This window comes from Balearica regulorum, chromosome 1 (genome assembly GCF_011004875.1).
Source record: "Balearica regulorum gibbericeps isolate bBalReg1 chromosome 1, bBalReg1.pri, whole genome shotgun sequence".
Classification (NCBI taxonomy): Eukaryota; Metazoa; Chordata; class Aves; order Gruiformes; family Gruidae; genus Balearica; species Balearica regulorum.
The window spans coordinates 153,360,530-153,380,373 of NC_046184.1; the positions used below are offsets into that span (position 1 = coordinate 153,360,530).

Sequence of the window (19,844 nt, forward strand, 5' to 3'; positions counted from 1 at the left end):
ATAAATGCTGATAAGATATACCTCCATGTGCCTTTCAAGTTCTTTGAGTAAGGTGGGGTATTTATCCAGACGCATAAAAGGTTTGCTGAGGCCTGTGGTCAGTACAAGGATCCCAGGGCTGTTGGCACCTTTCATCTCCATGAATTCTCCTAGTTCCTCACTGTGTACACAAGATATTTAAGAAAATTAAGATCAAATTACTAAGACAATTAAAATTACACTGGTGTCTTCACTTCGTTCTTTCATCTGCAATGAATTCTGCCAATAAAACAAGAGGCCAAATAAATCAAAAAGTAATTCAAGTACAACTTAAGTGCTGCAATCAGTTTCTGCATTAAATAAAACACAGATGACATTTGCAGATTTGGGGTCCATCCACGGAACAGCAGACATAGGCTCAAAGCCATCAAGCTAGACAACTGATGCTCAAAGACAGCTCCTAAATGCTAGCCCATCTGAGCGAGGATTACAGAATAAAGCCATTGGCACCCTATGTTATTACTCAGCTCTTCATTCTAGTAAAATGGCATCTGACCTTAGAGGTGGTTTACACAGGTAATACACAAGCATAAATGAATCAATGGCTTCATATTTAATCAAGTACCAATATTTTTAAGGTGTCAGGCACTAATGGGAAGACACAAAATGTTTCAGAACCCTTTTTCCTCTTGCACTTACGTGTTTAATAACCTCATCTCACACATCCAAGGTGTTATTGCAAAATGATCAACTAGCCAACAGCCATACAAATGGTAGCTCATAGTAGAAAAAATTACCGTGTGATCTAGTCTCAAACAAGTAGGGTTTCACTGAGGGTGTACTTACGCAACACACTTGTTTTGACAGCAAAGCTGCTATAAGAAATCCATGCTCTCCAAATATCATGAACTGCTGATTCCCCCATCCAGATGGTTTTTCATACTTCAATCATTTCCAAGAACTGGCCCAGCCCCTCAACTTTTTACATTAATTCAGTTAAAAAAGCAGTGTGTCCTGGGAATTTCAGCTCACTTTGCTATCAAGGAAACTTAAAATAGCTACATCTTCTGCTTCCTTATAAAGCAGAGGTTTCAGAGGACTATGGTAGAGGACAAGCTTTTCTATAGTTAAATGGCCAGGAACAAAATTAGCCCTCTCTGTGGGGAAAGAAAGGTACAGCAGCACCTGGGCTCATTTCGAAGCTTCAGAAAACACAAGTTGCAGAAGAACATGGAATTCTGAAGACAACATCTAAATAAAGGAAATTCAGAAAGCCACTTATTAAAAAGAGAACATCATCTTCCATTCAAGCTGTGTCATTCTGGACATGTCCAGATGGGGTTGCTCACATTTTGAGCCCTTGTTATAGTAAATTAACCAGTTCTCAAAAAAAAAACCCAAAAAAACCCCACAAACAAAAAAACAAAAAAAAAACCCACAAGAGAAAACACTATTCTTACGTGGCAGTTGTATAAATTCTAGTCTAAAATATCCTCAAAGTCCTTACTTTCTACTGATTAACAGCAGTATGCCCCCAGTAAGTCAGAATCATTACTTAAATATTTTTTCCCTTCCTGGGTTATTGGTATAGTCTCATTTTTTCAAAGGAAGCCTTAGCTAGCTACCAGATTCAGTATCTTTAGAAAGTGTTAAATAGTGTTAAAACATCAAACAACAATAAAAGATGAACACTTGTATATTAAGCCCACATTAACAAGAACGGATGGGCAAGGATCTCCAAACCTAAGGCACAGTGTTTCCACGCAGAAGTGGAAGCAAATCTTGATCTGCTCAATTTCCCTAGGAGAAACACCCACTGATAGGACACTGACATAATATACATGCTCAATTATATCTGAGTCACGCTATATAAAAGCATTACTTTCATTAAGACAAAACAGACCTCCCTGTCTACACCCCCCAGCCCCAAGACACACACACACTCCTTCCCATTTCAGAGCAAGTGACACTTGGCTTATTAATGTCATTTGTCCAAAGAGATGAAGAGAGCAGAACAAGAACATGAACCAAGGCCTTCCCATCCCATCTAAGTGCTTTACCCATCATCCCACCCAGATCTCTCTCCCCTGGCTGCTACAGCTTCCCCAAGTTCACAGAAGAGATGGTACTTTTTCATACAGTTTACTCCAATGTTTACTTGTCTTCACATTAGTTAATTGGTATTTACATACACTATATTGCTTAAATACATCCAGCACTGTTTCCGAATCACCAGGTCCAACCTAACCTTACACCACCTCTTTTAGAGCACTTCACCCCCATTCTAACCAGGCCCAGGCACCCCTGGGTGCCCATCCCTGCACCATTGCTGCTGTGCTCAACTGCAGAAAGTGGGAGAGGGGATTTCCCAGCACCTGCTTTGCATTTTAAAGATGCAAAGGGAACAGCTGGGCACCCTTGAGAATGCCCACAGCTCCACCAGGCAGACCTTGCTATATCCCTCTCAAGCAACATGTATCAGCAACTCCAGGCCTCCTAAAATCAGCTTGAGACATTATCAGGTTTTAGCCAAAATTAAAAATTTCCTCAGCTAAAGGGAAGCAGCTGGTTCCAGCAAGGTGGTGGGGTGGACAAACAAGGGTATAGCACCCAGTTTACACAAAGCACTTTACCAACGCTCACCTGTGAAAGCCTATCTGTCAAGGCACTCAGTGATTTTAAATTTCAATTCATTGTTTATATGACACTGATCATGTGTATGCTACTGCTTATTTTTGTTTCAACCACCAATTCTCTTTGTATGCACTCCCACCCATGTTAGCATCAAAGTGAGAGTACCTCTGGTACTTGCTACTACCTTCAAAGTAAACATTTAAACTCATTCTTTGCATTTTGTTTGCTTCAGCCAGATGCATGGCCCCTGCTGCCTAACTTTATCAACTATTCCCTTCACACATTTTATCTGCTCTTCTTCCCCATTTCAGGCAGCACAATCCATATGTACACCTACGCAGATTCTCTTTTCTCCCTACATACCAGTACACTCTCCAGTACGCACCAGTTGCAAATACCACAGGGCGTTTAATTTAACATTGTTCTGAACAGCGCTGATTTTAGCCTTTAGATTGCAAAGACACAAAAATCCTCATTCCTAATTACTTCAGCCATCTGCATGCTGCTGGGTGCAGACAAATGCATTGTATAAATGGTATTTGCTGAGCTATCCATTAACACAATGCTTCCCCCCCCTTTTCTTTTTTCTTTTTTATTTCATGCCTCTACTGTAGGGGGAACATTGGTTACCATTTCACCCACATTCACATTTCTAATTTTCATTATCACTGTTCCATTTCTTCCTGACTTTGGCATTACGAAACAGATGTGTCAGAAAAAGGGAAAAAATCCACTGCAGCCTGAATTAAAATCGACTAATTGGAAACCTGAAATAAAAACCTGGTATTATCTTGTTGTCACTGTCTACTCTGCTATTGCTTTAACTAAACACACCGTGGTTACACAATGTTGCAGCCGTTTCCAAGCCATTCACTGCTCTTCACACAAGATTGTTTATCACCTCCTTTTTACTTAATCACTGTATAGGGACCTACAGAGCAAGTTTGAACCTCAGCTCACTTGAAATGTACCCAAAGTCCTGAAAAACACGCTTAGCAATGGCATCATCAGGAAGCCTTTCACACCGAGCAATGTTAATAGGTGTAATTAAAACCGAATGACGTAATTTTCCTCCCAATATTCCCAAGAGGACAATGTTTTCTTTCATACACCTCCGTGCTTCCCACTGACAAGTTTTGACATGCCAGCTTGCTCAAACTCTAGTGTGAACACACAAACACTCTTTTAATACAATAGTACCCCAAATTTTGTCTGAGCAGTTCCATCATGCAGACCTCCTTGGCAGTCTACTCACACTAAACCAACCACTGCAGCTTCGTGGACATAAAATATCTGGCAAAATGGACGTCACTTTAGCTTAAAGAGAGCGTCCTTCATTTATTCACAAAGGACAAATACAATGCAGAACATAATGGAAAGGTTTACTTTCAACAGAAGATGGGTGGGTTAAAATACTGTTTGAATATGACAACAGTTCATAATTTTTTTTTTTAAATTACTAGCAGCTTAAAAGTCAGTGCTGTTAGCCTAAGAGCACAGCTGCTTTGCCAGAAACAATGGCTCTTTCATGTCACAATTACAATTGATGCCTGCAAGTACCACACTCTCCTAGGCAGTATACACTGAATAAAACTCTGGCCCAAAGCTAAGCAGTACATTTTAAAAAAGGTATCATTCCTGAACAGGAAAAACTTTTGAACAGTGAAATCATCAACTTAGTCACAACTGCCTAAGTAGCTTTTCAGAAAGAGGCAGCTGAGATCTGAATTCACTACTTGGTGTCATTTTATAGACTAAAATGCAGAGAAGCATACAAAAGTGCTGTGCTTTGTTTATCCTGAACTCTCAAGCTGAAGAGTTCTCCCCTCTCCAGACTAGAGTTAGTTCACAGCTTGAGATATTTTAAAGGTCACCACGAAAAGTGTCTTTAAGCACTATGAATATATTTAAATCTTTTCTTTTAGTGCAGCTGCCTCCAAAGCTGCAAATCAGACTAGGGAGAGGGAAGAAAACAAGTTTAGATGTGCCTAGAGTAACAGAAGGCAAAAAGAAGAAAAAAAAAAGCCATTTAAACTCGAGGAAAGCACACCCAGGAAACTAAACCATACAAACTTAAAATCACAACTTACACTTCTGAAGTGGGTCTCTGTTTGTAATAGAAGGAGCACGAGCTATCACTGCTGAGGGGTCTGAGGACTGCACACAGGCACCGCATTTTGAGAGCGTTGTGGCACAACTTGGCTCAGCAACCCCTCAACCGCAGCTTTTAATTTCCTAGTGCTGAACTTCCCAGTCCAGCTCCTCTCCCGGGGACTGTTGCTTGCCGTATGACATCAGCCTGCACACTTGCAGGCTCAGGGATGCACCAAAGTGGGGGAGGCACAAAGAGTTTTCTGACTCAAGCTGATCTGTATTCCATGCTCCAATTACTCAGAGTAATTGTGATGTTTCAGCTCCACAAATTTCATCCAGACTGCTAGGTCTGTGATGCAAGTGTAGAGTATGCTTGGGACATGTTATCTAAGAGAACAGAAGAATCTAGCAAAATTAGTATTTGAACAAAGATTTGTGAATAGCTTTCTTCCAGCTGAGAACTGGTTTGACACTTGCCACTTTGCAAAATTAAAAAAAAGCAGGCGTATATTACTAATTTTTGGCTGTCTTTTCATCAATTTAGATTTTCTTTTAGAAACATTTTTCCCCATTTTGTTTTAAAATAAACAAGGTGTTGTTTAAACAAAGTAAAAAAAGCTGAAGAACCTCTCCCCCCAATAATTACATACTTAATGCTGATTACTTTGGGTCTGTACTCTCCATATTTCTTCAGAAGAGCTTTATGTCCACGGATCAGTGGAGCCTGTTAAAACTTTTTTTTTCATTATGTTGTCCACCCTTCAGTGAGTTCTATACTTAAATATCTTTCTTCTTGCCATTTTGGATGCAGTCCACACAGTCCCAGTCTTAGCTTCTGCCTCCTCTTTTTCTTTGCTGGAGGGTTTTTTTTTTTCCCCTTGCATTAAACTTTGTGGCTTATGATCTTCCCCAGGTAGGTAACATCTCATGTTCCTGGGACTCCTTACTCCACTGCAATTATCCATTTCTGTACTTTGTATCCAAATGTTTGGGTTTGGTTTTTTTTAATTTATTTGAGGGAAATTCATTCTTTCATGCCTTAGGTTGCTCATCCTGTTTCTTCTCTTACTGGAAGGCAAACACATGTCTATGATCAAAAGCACACACAGCAATCAATGATACTTTGACTAAACACTAAGCCCTGGAGGCAGTTCTGCTCTCACCAGCTACCAAAATTCTCTCCAAAAGTAACACCTACACTTGGACTTGAACTGGGTTTCTCAAGAAAAACTAAGGGATATTAGAAACTGAAACCTCATACAATGCAGCCAAAGAGTTATGACTGTTACGGAATAAAGTAAATAAAATAGGGATTGCATACAGTGGCGCTATAGCCACAACGAGAGAAGGGAACAAGCTAAGAAGCAGTGGTGGAAACGTGCAAAACGCTAATCTCCGCAAGAGCCACTACTCTGCTGTACCTGATGAGCTCCACCTCTTCAGCTCTAACCAGTGCCTTAAGACACAACAATGGACCTAAGGAAAAATGACTGAATTCTTAAAAATTCTGGATTTGTGTGTTGGTTTTGCGTGGCAAGGTTTTGGTAGCGGGGGGGGGCTACAGGGGTGGCTTCTGTGAGAAGCTGCTAGAAGCTTCCCCTGTGTCTGACAGAGCCAATGCCAGCCGGCTCCAAGACGGACCCGCCACTGGCCAAGGCCGAGCCAATCAGCGCCTCTGTGATAACATATTTAAGAAAGAGAAAAACAGTTAGAGAGCGCTTTTGCAGCCAGAGAGAGGAGTGAGAAGATGTAAGAACATCTACAGACACCAAGGTCAGTGAAGAAGGAGGGGGAGGAGGTGCTCCAGGCACCGGAGCAAGATTCCCCTGCAGCCCGTGGTGAAGACCATGGTGAAGCAGGCTGTCCCCCTGCAGCCCATGGAGGGAGGATGAGGGGGTGTAGAGATTCCACCTGCAGCCCGTGGAGGACCCCACGCCGGAGCAGGTGGAGACACCTGAAGGAGGCTGTGACCCCGTGGGAAGCCTGCGCTGGAGCAAGCTCCTGGCAGGACCTGTGGCCCCGTGGAGAGAGGAGCCCACGCCAGAGCAGGTTTGCTGACAGGACTTGTGACCCCGTGGGGGACCCACGCTGGAGCAGTTTGCTCCTGAAGGTCTGCACCCCGTGAAGGACTGTCTCCCGTGAGAGGGACCCCACGCTGGAGCGGGGGAACAATGAGTCCTCCCCCTGAGGATGAAGAAGCGGCAGAAACAACGTGTGATGAACTGACCGTAACCCCCACTCCCCGTCCCCCTGTGCCGCTGGGGGGGGCGGAGGTTGAAGCCGGGAGTGAAGTTGAGCCCGGGAAGATGGGAGGGGTGGGGGGAGGTGTTTTTAAGATTTGATTTTATTTCTCATTCCTCTACTCTGTTTTGCTTAGTAATAAATAAGATGAATTCCCTCTCTAAGTTCGGTCTGTTTTGCTCGTGATGATAATTAGAGAATGATCTCTCCCTGTCCTTATCTCGACCCGTAAGTTTTTTTTTTTTTCATTGTACCTTTTCTCCCCTGTCTAATGAAAGAGGGGAGTGATAGAGCTGCTCTGGTGGGCACCTGGCCCTCAGCCAGGGTCAACCCACCACAATTTGTTACACAGAAAGAATTTTAATTTTGGAAAGAATATGCAATGGCTCTGAAACAACTCCTGAGAGAAAAAGTACCTACCAAATTTCAAGATTGTAGGAAATTGGAAAAATTGAGTACCAATTCTTATCACCTGGATAAAACTTACAGTGCCACAACTGGAATCAAGACGACAATCTGTTCCCAAACTTAACAGAAAGATTTTGTTGTTGTTATTATTATTGTGATTATCAGAGGCAAATACAACCTCAGAAATATGCAGCTCTGGAACCTGAATTCCTGTATGGGCTATATTAGGTTTATTCCCATTTCTGCATATTCACATAGGCTCAGGTCTCCAATGATATTCATTTCAATAGTTTGACTATTAATAATTAACTTAAAGAAATGAAAGATATTTGCAGCTTTGAAGATCTGAACATGAAAAATCTCTTATCCATTAATATAATTAACCCCCTTCACCCCGACTGTGTACTTATATAAACGTGCTCTCTCTCTTATTTTGTACTAATTGAATATATGCCCCCATGTTGCTGCTACATATGACCAAGAAGCAAATGACAAAGAAGAGAAGGAGGAAACACAGGCTAGCATTCATACTGAATGGCATTTAAGAAAGAAAGGAAAAAAAAAAAAAGAAGAAAAACAAAAGATAGTCACATTCCAATTGAATGTCCCTTTTAAATCTCCAGCCCCATCCCAAGTACTGCTATTTAGAATCGACTTCACAAAAATGCTATTCAAAAAAAGAACCCTTTGACTAGAAGTCCAAAATAATTCTGAGTAAGTTAATTATGGTCAGGTTTTATCTGTGCATATGCATACATACACACATAGTCTTTAGCAGATGTCAATGACATTTGACATATTACAACACTACTCCAGGAGCACATTTGATACTTCAGAAAATGACATATAAAAACCTCATACATGTAATATTCCAAACCAGATGATTGCTTACAGTTTTGATGTTACAGTGATCCAGTCGGTTAAAGAAACAATACAGTTAATGCTTCAAAATGATAGCCAATTTCCTTTAAGTTGTTTTTAGTCAGCGACAGTAAAAACACAACAATAAAACCAGTATCTTTTATAAAATTAAAAACCAAAATAGAGGTAAAGTTTCTGAAGTGTCACCTAGAGCAATTATCTAGGAAATTTTTTTGTTTCTTTTTTGTTGGTATGGTTCCCAACAAAAGCAAGTGAACTTACTAAACTGCAACTAATGCTGTGATGTTAAGAGTCTGACTTAAAATGATCTGCTAGGTTTCTTGTAGAAAGGCTTTCAGAAGCACAGTTAATGCATGTATGTTCAGTTTATGAAGTGCGCAGAATTCATGGCGAGAAATAATCTGCTGTAGACAGTAAGAATTTATGTTCCAAATCAAACCGTTCCAGACTGTTCTTTTTCCCTCTAAAATGCTACTGAATAGCACAGCTGTTACAAACATGACATTCAAATTCAAGAATTCAGCAAACATCTATTTCTCTGCCATATTTTTGCTGGTATTAAAGCACATGTAATGCTTTTGGACCCTCTGCTAAAACTGTAATGCAAAACCAGCCAACAAATCATCACTGTTTCTTAAAAGTCTTAAGTCTCAGTCTTTGACATCTCTGAAAAATTCCAGCTCATTATTAATCTGGTATTCACTGCAGTGTAGTTGTTTCATTATTATTACAATCATGACTACCCTCAAACCTCACAATAATTTTTTAACATTAAGGTTTACTAGGGATGCTTTTACATAATAAAAACATCTAAACTAAATAAACAAGGAGATAGTTCTGAGTATTTTCCTTTTCTTCCTGCCTTCAATCAGTCTGTTATTCTTGGCAGAAAAGTCTTTTCCCCTCCCCACCTTTAAAGCAACGCAATTAAAAGCTTTCTGGCATTCTGAGAGGAAAAGTTTCAGACCTGCTTAAAGCCACCTTCTGATTTCTTCATGGCATCTGTCTCAAGCAGAATTTTTAGTCAAGCCACTTGCTACCTACAGCAATGGTGTTGAACAAAAATGAAGGGCTTAGAATAATAAAAGAAGGGTAATTAAGAAAAAACCAGCATTCACTTCTGTTGACTCATGCCTGGCAACACAACAGCATTAAAGAAAGCCATTTATCACAACTTACCTCCCCTTGAGCTATCTCTTAAAAACAGCACAATTGCTTTGAACCTACTTCCACATACAAATTACTTCACTGCTCTATACTTGCATTGACTCCACCAGAATTTGATATCAAGCTGACTTTACAAACCAGAAGCTGAATTTTTCTTAGAACAACCTACACCCAAAGCAACACAGAAGAGAAGAAATGCTACTCTTCTCCATCTCCAGAACAAATAGTTTTCCTTCCTCACATTTTTGTCACAATTTCTCAGACATGGCTATTCCCTCTGTTTTCCAAGAGTTCTGAAAGTTATGATAATCCTTTAAAAGTATCTCCAAATCTTAAGAAATGCAGATGATCACTTAGCTATCACTCCATGTCTTCTGACTATAGATTAAATCCCAGAAAGAGCATACAGTCACGAACAAAATCTAACCCTAAGAGTATTAAAAAACCCATAGGTGTGGATCAGCTAAATATTTTACCATTTACAGAAAGTGGTACTAGAAGTAGGCCACTTGAAAGAAAACAAACAGTAAAGAGTTTCATCAGGGGGTTTTGAACATATTTTGTTTAATTTTGTCATTGCTTCTGACAAAAAAATACCCTCTGTCTGCCTAAATTGCAATGTGAATTTCCAGCTTGATTTTTCAAATTGGTGTTGGAACATGGTTGCGTGTCTTACGGACATAAATGGTAGTACATAGTATTTGGTAGCTAGAAGGGGTTTTTTATTTATACTATTATGAGTAAAACTCACAAACATGCCACATATTGTTGCTGTTAAAATGGAAGTTCTTGGAAAATGCTAACACTATAGTATATAACTCATTTACGCTCCTCTTTGTTTAGGAACAATGAAGAATATGCAATTACTTTGGTCCAGCACAACAAGACAAAGCAGGGAGGGGGAAAAAAACAGATATCCTGCTAGAATTTGTCCTATGTCTAACCTTCAAGAGAAGGTCACAGTTCTGCCACGCACCACAAGGAAACAAAGAGCCCCAAATTAACAGCTTCTGCAGCATGCGCTCATCAGAGGGATACACAGGACAAGTTTGTGAAAACAGACGTCTTGAATCAAATTCTGGCCTCAACTCTCTTCCCTCAAGGTGATACAGGGCATCTTCTATGCAAATTCAAGGTCAGTCCCAAAAGCTGAGCAATCCCTATCATGTTAACTCAGCATCCTATTTCTTACGCACAGGAAACATTAATTTGGTAAACTTGAAAAGCTCACACTCCTTTCATATCGCTCAGAAGTAAAGCTAAGGGTATACCATTATAAAGTTCAGTACACACAGGCTTTTACAGGGCTAACTTACAATTCATCAATTGTCTACTAGTAGTCATGTCAATTATGCCATAATTCCATAAACTTGTTTTGATCTCGACATCTTTTAAACGAAGATGTCAATCGGTATGCTTTCTTTTACATAAGAGTCCAGCGTGTGCTCTTTAAATGAGGAAATGCTCTCAAATAGTTGACAACACACTGCCAAAAGTGACAAGATGGTCCTGATCACATGGAAGAACTTTGTGTTGTAGGGGGTTTTGTCTTTTTTTAAAAAATATACTACTGCTTTTTTTCCTTAAACAAGCTCTACCATACCAAATCTGTGTCAAGAGAGACATCACAGGTTTACAACACAAGTGTATTTTATGCATTTTTTTTTCTATCAGACTTAAAAGACTGCAAAGTAAACGTACCTGTGTTCTGTGAGAACATTTACTGCTGATGGATGGTTGGCACAGTATGCAAGGTATAAGCTTTTCATTTGTGGCATCAAATTTAGAAAACATCCTCCGACCCTCTGCTGAGCCTCAGACAACCTAAAAACAGAGTAATAAAGACAAAATGACGGTAATACCAACCAGACACAGAAATAAATTAAAGCCTGGAAAAGCAGTATATGCTGGGTTTTTTTTGTTTGATTTTTGGTTTTTTGTTTTTTGGTTTTTTTAAATAAGATCAACAGATAAATTTCTATGGTCACTGACCAGCAACCAACACCTTTCTCTTCCTTCTTTACAGCTTCAACCCTGGAACTGTTAGGCCTGATTACACCACCACAGTATAGGCAAAATATGGTACATACCTGCAAGATGGTCATTCAGCAAAACTTTTTCAAGAATAAGTGGTAATTAGCACCTGATTTTCAGTCAACATACCTATCTGTTCAGTTTACTATCCGTTCATATATGCCATGCCAAATCTTAAAATTTCAGCATTCAGGATTCTTTCTCTCCACTCTACACCAGCAGAGATGATAGGGTTGAAATATTCATTAAAAGATCTAAGTACCATATTAAACTCTGAAAGCATAAATAGAAGCCAGTTCCAATGCAGTAACAGGCTGGTTTTACACAATTATCACTCATCTTGCTTATTAAGGACCATAAAGCACTTTTACATTGGTTTGTAACCAGGTCAAGATTGCTGCTTTACCACCATCAGTACAGAAATACTTCCTATAACTCATACTTTCTTCGTCTTTCATGCTCGAAAACACCACATTTGCTAAACAGTGAAGGAAAATTTCACAGTTCTATTCAAAGAGCTTATTTTGTCTAGCACAAAATGGTGCTTAAATAACAGCAGCCTCAATGACTTTGAAAAAAGATGACTCAGCAAAAGAAACAGCATTTAAAAGAAAAAGCTTAGGTCCACCAAGACTGTGTGAAAGTAATCCATTCTGATCACTTTTGTCAGAGGAATATGCACACATTTGTTCACACAAAGGGAGACAGAGTATGAAGAAAGATAACATGAATATACACTGTATTTTTGAAAAGGTTTTAGCAGAAGCTGTCATTTCTAATTGCAGTAAGAAAATATCTGGAGTATACGTATCTGAACATGGCTGCGTGGCACCAGCTTAGAACTGGTACAATCAATAGATAGTAAAAGTCTGACTTCTGATTTTGCATCTGTATAAGCAAGGGGGGGAGAGAGGTGGAAATTGCAACCCTCCCAGTCTTATTCTTAGGATCTCTTTAAGCTGCATACTTCAGATGCAAATAAAAGCACACTCACATACCTTAACTTGAAAATTGTTCTAAATTTTAAACACAAACTGATGGGAGGAAGTATAGACTCTAACCAGACATGCTTCCCTACTGCTACTGTCTCACCATTCTCAGAACCACTCAAAAACATCCATACTAGATTTCTTCCTATGTGAGGAAGAATAAATTGGACTAACGAATATCATAAGAGTGCTGGAAGGCATGAAACTTTATTTTCTACAGAGCAGCTCGCACTTGAAGGACTAAACCTCTTCAGCACTACGTTATATGGCCAATAGACAATTGTATAACCCACACTGAAGTTAACCAGAAAACGGGACACTATGTTTTCAGTAGTCCTAGACTACAAGCTTATCCCCGATGCCTTGTCTAAACCCATTGTACAACACATGCAAGGAGATTAAATGTTTCAATTTCTCCATATATTTCCTCTCCTTGCATAAAGATTGCATCTCATAACATAAATATGCCAAGTCTTTGCTTCAGCCTGTTTGTAAGATGAGACAAACAGTGGGTTTTGTTGTTGTTCTCATCCATTTTAACTGCTCTTAAAACCAGTGCTCCATGCTGCTCTAAAGCTAGATGAGTCCTCAGTAAGTACTCAACAGACATACTGTTAGCATAAAAGGTTTCATGCTAACATTACTTCCAACAATTCTCTCTGGAAGAGTATGGTTTTTATTTAAAAATTTTATTCTTTTTTTTTTAAAAGTCAAGATTTTCTGTAATTGTCCTGAACATGTGCATAAAGTCTCTAACATCAATATTTAACATATTCCCTCTGGAAAAGTGAGAGATGCTCCAGTGAACTCCAGTAGAAAAGAACTGCTCAGCTTCACAGGACAGCTGCTCCTCCAGGCAGGGATGTTCCCATCCTGCTCAAACACAGTCCTCTTGTCCCAGTCCTTGGGTTTGCTCATAGTAGTTAAAATTCAGAGTTCATCCCAAGATGATCCCAAGAAATATTCCCCCAAAGGTCAAAACAAGAAGTCTGTCTCCTGCTAAGCTGTACAGTCCCTCTGTACAATGTGGGAAGATCTACCCAATATGAAGTCAAAATTGACTGTACAGGTATTCAAAATGCGAGGCAGGGAAACACGCTTCCTTATGACAGCTGAATCCCCAGTTACTACATCATGCCAGATTACACTCTGATCACATCATCAGCGCTCCTTACATTAACAGCTAGGGCCTGTATTTTATTGTCTGCATCTTTCCTTCTCTTTCAAGAGAAGTTTAAATTCTGAAATCAGAGTGGCTGCTTCTGCAGGTATTTAGGGAAAAACCAGGGGCATTCCCCAGAACACCACGGGAATGCTATTCTTACAGCCTTCCAAGCAGCATTTCCTGCCTAGCAGCTGGTCTCCTTTAATAAATTTAAGCAGGAGCTAATGATACATTCTTCAAGTAATAGATGCAGCAGAAGTCTTAAACTCTGAAGACATATTCAAGGCATATAACTCAGAATTAAATAGTAAGAGGTCCCAATAAACAGTTGCTGAAAATGGTTAAATTGCCTTTTCATGCTGTAGTGCTGGGGCTGGGGGAGAGTAAATTATGTCTGTTCGCACCAAGCAGACATCTGTGTCTTCTCAGTCTGCTGTTCTTTAGCAGAATAAAAGACTGACATTATTCTCTGTTACACATTGCACATGCACTGCAACTTTATACTCCATGTTTCTTGTTGAATTAAGACAGTTAACAGACTTTATGGGGGGGGGTGGCAACTCACGCCCTTTGACTTTTCTAATCCATGCATTAATTGCAAGTGTTCTACTATTTTTAGAGGAAAAATTAGTAAGTTATCTGTACCTCCTTTAACTGCTGAAAAAAACACAATTAAAAGCCTATCGCCACATCATACAAACTTTTTAGTAATTAACGTGCTCCATAAAGAGCATAGTTACTTTACAGTTTATTCTGAAGTTGTCATCCCAATATTCTTCTCGTATTTGATACTTTAATTAAAAATGAATCACATATAAATACAGTATTTATACATATATATAAATGATAATAACTCCCGTAATAAAAAGGACAAAGACATGTTTTAATTTCATCTACAGAATCAGGGCACCGTAACAAAGTCTCTGCTGTTGTACACATGCAAGAGGGATCATCATACCAGTTCATCTAACTACCTAACAGATTACCTGCTTGTTGGAGTTACATCCGATAGCTATCAGTTCTGTTTCTCCAGACTTAAAACAGGTTCCCACCACATGAAAATTGGAGAAAAGAAAGAAAGAAAATATCTTGTTGCTCAATTACTACGCTTACTTGAAGATTCTGATCACAACCAGCAATCAGAACTGGACTAGAGCTAGACTGGCAGCCAACAGAAAAAGACTGACATTACAGAATATCTAATTATGTCCTGCATGTTCTGAAGAAACGTGCCTTAGTTTTGGTGTCAGTGGGCATTACAACGTTCTGGGAAAGACTGAAAACTGTGATGAATCCAGACAAATTTAAACACAGGCTAACAGAGGCAATTTTAAAAGAAAAGTAGCTAACAAAATGTAATCAGCATTGTATGGTTTATTTTTGGAAGGAAAAGATCAGATGTCCCTAAATTTAACTTGACTCTGTGGTTACCATAAGGGTCATGCAGCAATCTCTGTCTAAATAAATATATATATATACACACACACACACCTGCAGAACCTGCCACAAACTAGAAACTTTCAATTATCTGGGTGGCATTTTCTGCTCTTCCCTATCTTCTCCCAGAGACAGATAAACAGTAGAATTTCCCGCCCCTCTTTCAGCCTCTTGAAGGAGCTGAAACATCATTAAGTTTGCTGTGCTTGCAGGTCAGTATAGAGAATGTCTTGAACTTCAAAAGCTGACAGCAGAGAAGATCCAGAACAAGTGAAGATCTGCAAAAGTTACTATGGGCTAATTGTGATTAATGACTCCAAGGGATGTAGTTTGTGAAGAAACACAAGATTAGGTGTTATCTCCTAAGGCTTCAGAGTCAACAGGATTGCTGAAATAAGGTGGGACACTTCACAATTTTCTGAGCTACTGTTTTCACAAATGGAGGCAGTACTCAACTTATTCACAAGCCATCAGTCTAATTTTTAATGCTCTCTTCACAACCATACCTTTCACTATTTGTGTAACCTCTCAGACAGCAGTTAATTTGCATGTTTGTTTCAGGCAATCTGAAGACACTGTGTTCAAATTCACTTAACATTGATAGCCTTATTTCTTTTCATACAATAACCAAAAGCAAGCAAGAGACTGGGATAAACCTTTAACAGACCCAATTTGTATCTGCACTCCAAAACCACAGCATAAAATATCTGCTTGCATTCAAACAGAACAAGATAAAGAAAAACAACACAGTTACTGTGACTGCAAGAGTGGGGACATGAGAGAAAGAGAAGGCAAAATCCAGCTACAGCTACTATGGGGCAAGGAGAGAAGTCCATGATACTACCTAAAAGACAGTCAATGCCTTCAGTTTGCTACAGAGGAGATGGTGTCACTGGCTAGCCTGCGCGTCATGTCCCTCCCCTTACTGAGAAGTACAGCCATAGACTGACAGCTTCTATTCCCAGGTGAATGGAAGAACGGGGTTTTTTTCAGCAGGAGACATCGGCTCGATCTCCTGCTACAAAAACACCCAAAGAGCAATACTTCAAAGAGGACAAACCTTTACCAATACACCAGAAGAGCTTCGAGGCTGGGGGCAGGGTAGCACACAACTAAAACCAAACCACACCCAAAAACCTACTTCCCCCAAAATACAAGAGTGCCCACTACAGCATTATGTGTTCTGAAAAAAACCATGCAACCCAATGTTTAACAACATGAGGATTAAATAAGCCAAAACAGTGCAGGCAAGAAGAAAAGCACCAGAAAGTTTCTGTCACTGAAGTACACGCCAGGATTTGTTAAAAGAAAACTCAAATGACAAACTGATTTGAGAAGAGTGTGGAATTCAAAAAAACCATTCAACACTCATACCCCAGAACAGGAATTTGTCAAGCAACGTAGGCTGGCAGCACTACAACTGGCAGGACATCAGCATTTGGTCATTCTGACAAACATCAGAAAAACACCACCACACTGGATACTGCAATATGAAGTGCCTGAATGATGGAGCTATAAGGTCTCTGCCAAAAATAAAATAAAATGATAAATCTATTTTCAGCCCAGGAGCTACTCTGAGTTTACAGAACAGGTTCACCAGCCAAAAAACCATGGCAAAATGACAAAAAACAAGGCAGCAGGGCAAGCATTCTTCTATATGATGGAAATTATAATGGATTAGGTTCAAAACAAGAGGAAGCTGGACACTCAAGTCAATATGTTATGATGAAAATTAAATTGAAAATACAACTGGGCACGACCAGCACATTTATGAAATAAATAATACAAAACATTTGCAGTAACCCTTCAGTAACCCTGGGGCATCACTTCCTCTGCTCACCTACTAGCATCCATTACATTGCTAATTTATTATACAGCAAGATTTCACTTAGCAGGAAGAATTAAAAAAAGACATTATGAGAAGTTGCTTTAATAGAGTTTACATTGAGGAAAGAGTTCTAAATAAGCTTTCTGAGCTTGAAGCTACATTATGATATTGCATTAACCTACATACCAAGTTAAAACAAAGCTTGCATTAATATTTGTTTAAATGCATATGCTCTTCTACTCTTTTTTTTTTTTTTTAAAGACCACCTTATAGAAAAGTTTTAAAAGATGACAGTCTGTTCACGCAAGATACATAATTTCCCTAACTTCTGATTCACAGAAACAAAATCATGGTAACAAAATAATGATACAACAAAGCACAGTGACAAGAAAAGAAAGGAAACATTTAAGTATGTGGACAAACTGTCATTCTCGGGGATTTGGACACTTAACTAATCAAGTCTAACTTGTCAGAAAGAATATTCTTCTTTCTCAAACACAGTATGGAAGAAAGGCCATTTCAAGAATGTTTCCATTCCACTGCTCAACAGTCATCTGAACTACACGGTCCTCCTTTCCATTCTCTGCAGCCTAAGTTGTCCAGAGGCAGAAGAGAAGGAGAAAAGCCAGGTGGTAGGACATGGGATCCAAAGTCAGCAACACACCCAGACACACATTACTGCCTAGTGGGGACGCAGCTTATACTTTGTCATGACAAAGCTTCCTCTTCATGTGGAGCAGCTCAGAGGAAAAGAGGAGGGAGAGGTCAAAACAAGACACACCGAGCTGATCTAAGGATCACTGCTGCCAAAAGAGGTATTTTCTCCTTCATCCAAGACATTCATTCCTTCTCACAGCTAAGTACTCCCAGCAGACTGAAACTTGTCTAAGCCCTCAGTAGCAATTCAAATGACTGACTTGGCAGAAAACAAGCAAATTTGGATTAGCAAGTTGCCTTAGCTCACCATGTGGTGAGACAAAACCAGAACACAGGCAAGGAAAAGGACACAACCAAGGTTAGGAACAGGAACTCCACTTTCAGTGGAGTTTCAACACTAGAAAATTGTTAGGACAATGCAAATGTGATATGGTCACCTTCTTTCTAACACCCGCCAAGTGCTGAGGTACAAGCTGAAAAATATCCAGCTATCACTTCACACCTACGGAAGGAGGAAAGGTATCTTCATTCCCTTTTTTCTGTGCTTCATGCTTCCTATACAGTACAGTACAGGCATAGAGGGTGAGTTTTTTCTTCAGACTGCTCTTTCTGCCTATCCTGCACGCCTCTCCCAGCACATTTCAGCCTCGAGGAGAAGGACTTGGGGGCGTCGATTAATGAGAAGCTCAACATGAGCCAGCAGTGTGCGCTTGCAGCCCAGAAAGCCAACCGTGTCCTGGGCTATATCAAAAGAGGTGTGACCAGCAGGTCGAGGGAGGTGATCCTGCCCCTCTACTCCGCTCTGGTGAGACCCCACCCGGAGTACTGCGTCCAGCTCTGGGGGCCCCAGTAGAGGAGGGACATGGAGCTGTTGGAGAGAGTCCAGAGGAGGGCCACGAAGCTGATCAGAGGGCTGGAGCACCACTCCTATGAGGACAGGCTGAGAGAGTTGGGATTGTTCAAGCCTGGAGAAGAGAAGGCTCCAGGGAGATCTAATTGCAGCTTACCAGTTTCTGAAGGGGCCTACAGGAAAGCTGGAGAGGGACTGTTTATCAGGGAGTGTAGTGACAGGACAAGGGGTAATGGGTTTAAGCTGAAGGAGGGTCGATTTAGATTAGATGTTAGAAAGAAATTCTGTACTGTGAGGGTGGTGAGGCACTGGCACAGGTTGCCCAGAAAAGCTGTGGAGGCCCCATCCCTGGCAGTGTTCAAGGCCAGGTTGGATGGGGCTTTGGGCAATGTGATCTAGTGGAGGGTGTCCCTGCCTGTAGCAGCGGGTTGGAACTAGATGATAGTTCAGGTCCCTTCCAACTGAAACCATTCTATGATTCTATGATTTTTGACGACCACCATTGTCCAGGTCAGAAGAATACTAAGCACCAGCATTCTCATACAGCATCCTTCACCCAACCTACCCACTCCTCCACTATTCCATCACAATATGAGCTCCCTTCATTCTCTCTGTTACTTTGAGAAAAGACTTAAAATTCATGCCTCCAAAACAAAATACACTTCTCCACTGCTATGCAATTGCATCATGGAAACTCATAAAATTGTTTCCAAACTACATCAAAATTCCTACCTCTGCAATTGCATCCTAGGGCCAGTATCTATCTGCACAAGTAATCAATGCATTATTCAAACGTCTACTATTGTACTGCTGTAGCAGCTATCCTTAAAGTGAGAGGAACAAAATTTTATCTCAAACAACATACATGTCAAGTAAAATAATAAAAAAATATTTGCTTGTTAGAATTTTACAGTATCTGGTATGCATAGTACTTACTTGGTGCATTCTTCTAGAGACTGTACAAGCATTTGCTGGAAAGAACTTATTTCTTCCAGGTTCCCCATTAAGTATGAAGTATTTGCTGAGTTTAACCTGGAGCCAAGGTAAATAAAAGGTGTTTAGGTTTGCAGTTATTGACTAATTGTGCTTTAATAAAGCCTACAACCTTAAAAGAAAATGCTTACTAGTTCTTAGATGAAGGGCCAGACTGTCTTAGTCAGCAAACAAACTGAATAAAAGCAAGCCCTGCCTCAAGGTTCTCCCAGTCCACATAAAATATACATTAACATTGAAATTGAAGTTTGGACCACATAAACCCTCCCCAATACACAAGAAACCTCAAGCTTAATTTTAAAACACCAAAACAAACTCACATACTTTTCACTGGCTTGTAATGGTCGCAGGTAGTTTGAAAGTATTGTTTGCAGCTCCTTAGCATATTCATTTTCTGTTTCTAGTATGTTTTGTAGCACCTACAATAAATGACAGTTGCTAATTGGTATTTTTTTAAGAGATACTTAAAAGTAAAAAATCAATACC

The 19,844-nt window shown here is 39.9% G+C and overlaps 1 protein-coding gene across 6 annotated transcripts in view; it reads right to left on the reverse strand.

Annotated features, from left to right (window-relative positions):
• ARHGEF7 (Rho guanine nucleotide exchange factor 7) overlaps window positions 1-19,844 on the reverse strand; it is a 129,255-nt gene that overhangs the window by 33,643 nt on the left and 75,768 nt on the right. For all 6 annotated transcript variants that reach the window (XM_075740003.1, XM_075740040.1, XM_075740012.1 and 3 more), the window contains 4 exons: window positions 19,683-19,777; window positions 19,302-19,397; window positions 11,107-11,229; window positions 22-160 (listed from right to left, as the gene is read on the reverse strand). In XM_075740003.1, coding sequence (XP_075596118.1) covers window positions 22-160; window positions 11,107-11,229; window positions 19,302-19,397; window positions 19,683-19,777 — 453 coding nt within the window. The remainder of the gene's footprint in view (window positions 1-21; window positions 161-11,106; window positions 11,230-19,301; window positions 19,398-19,682; window positions 19,778-19,844) is intronic.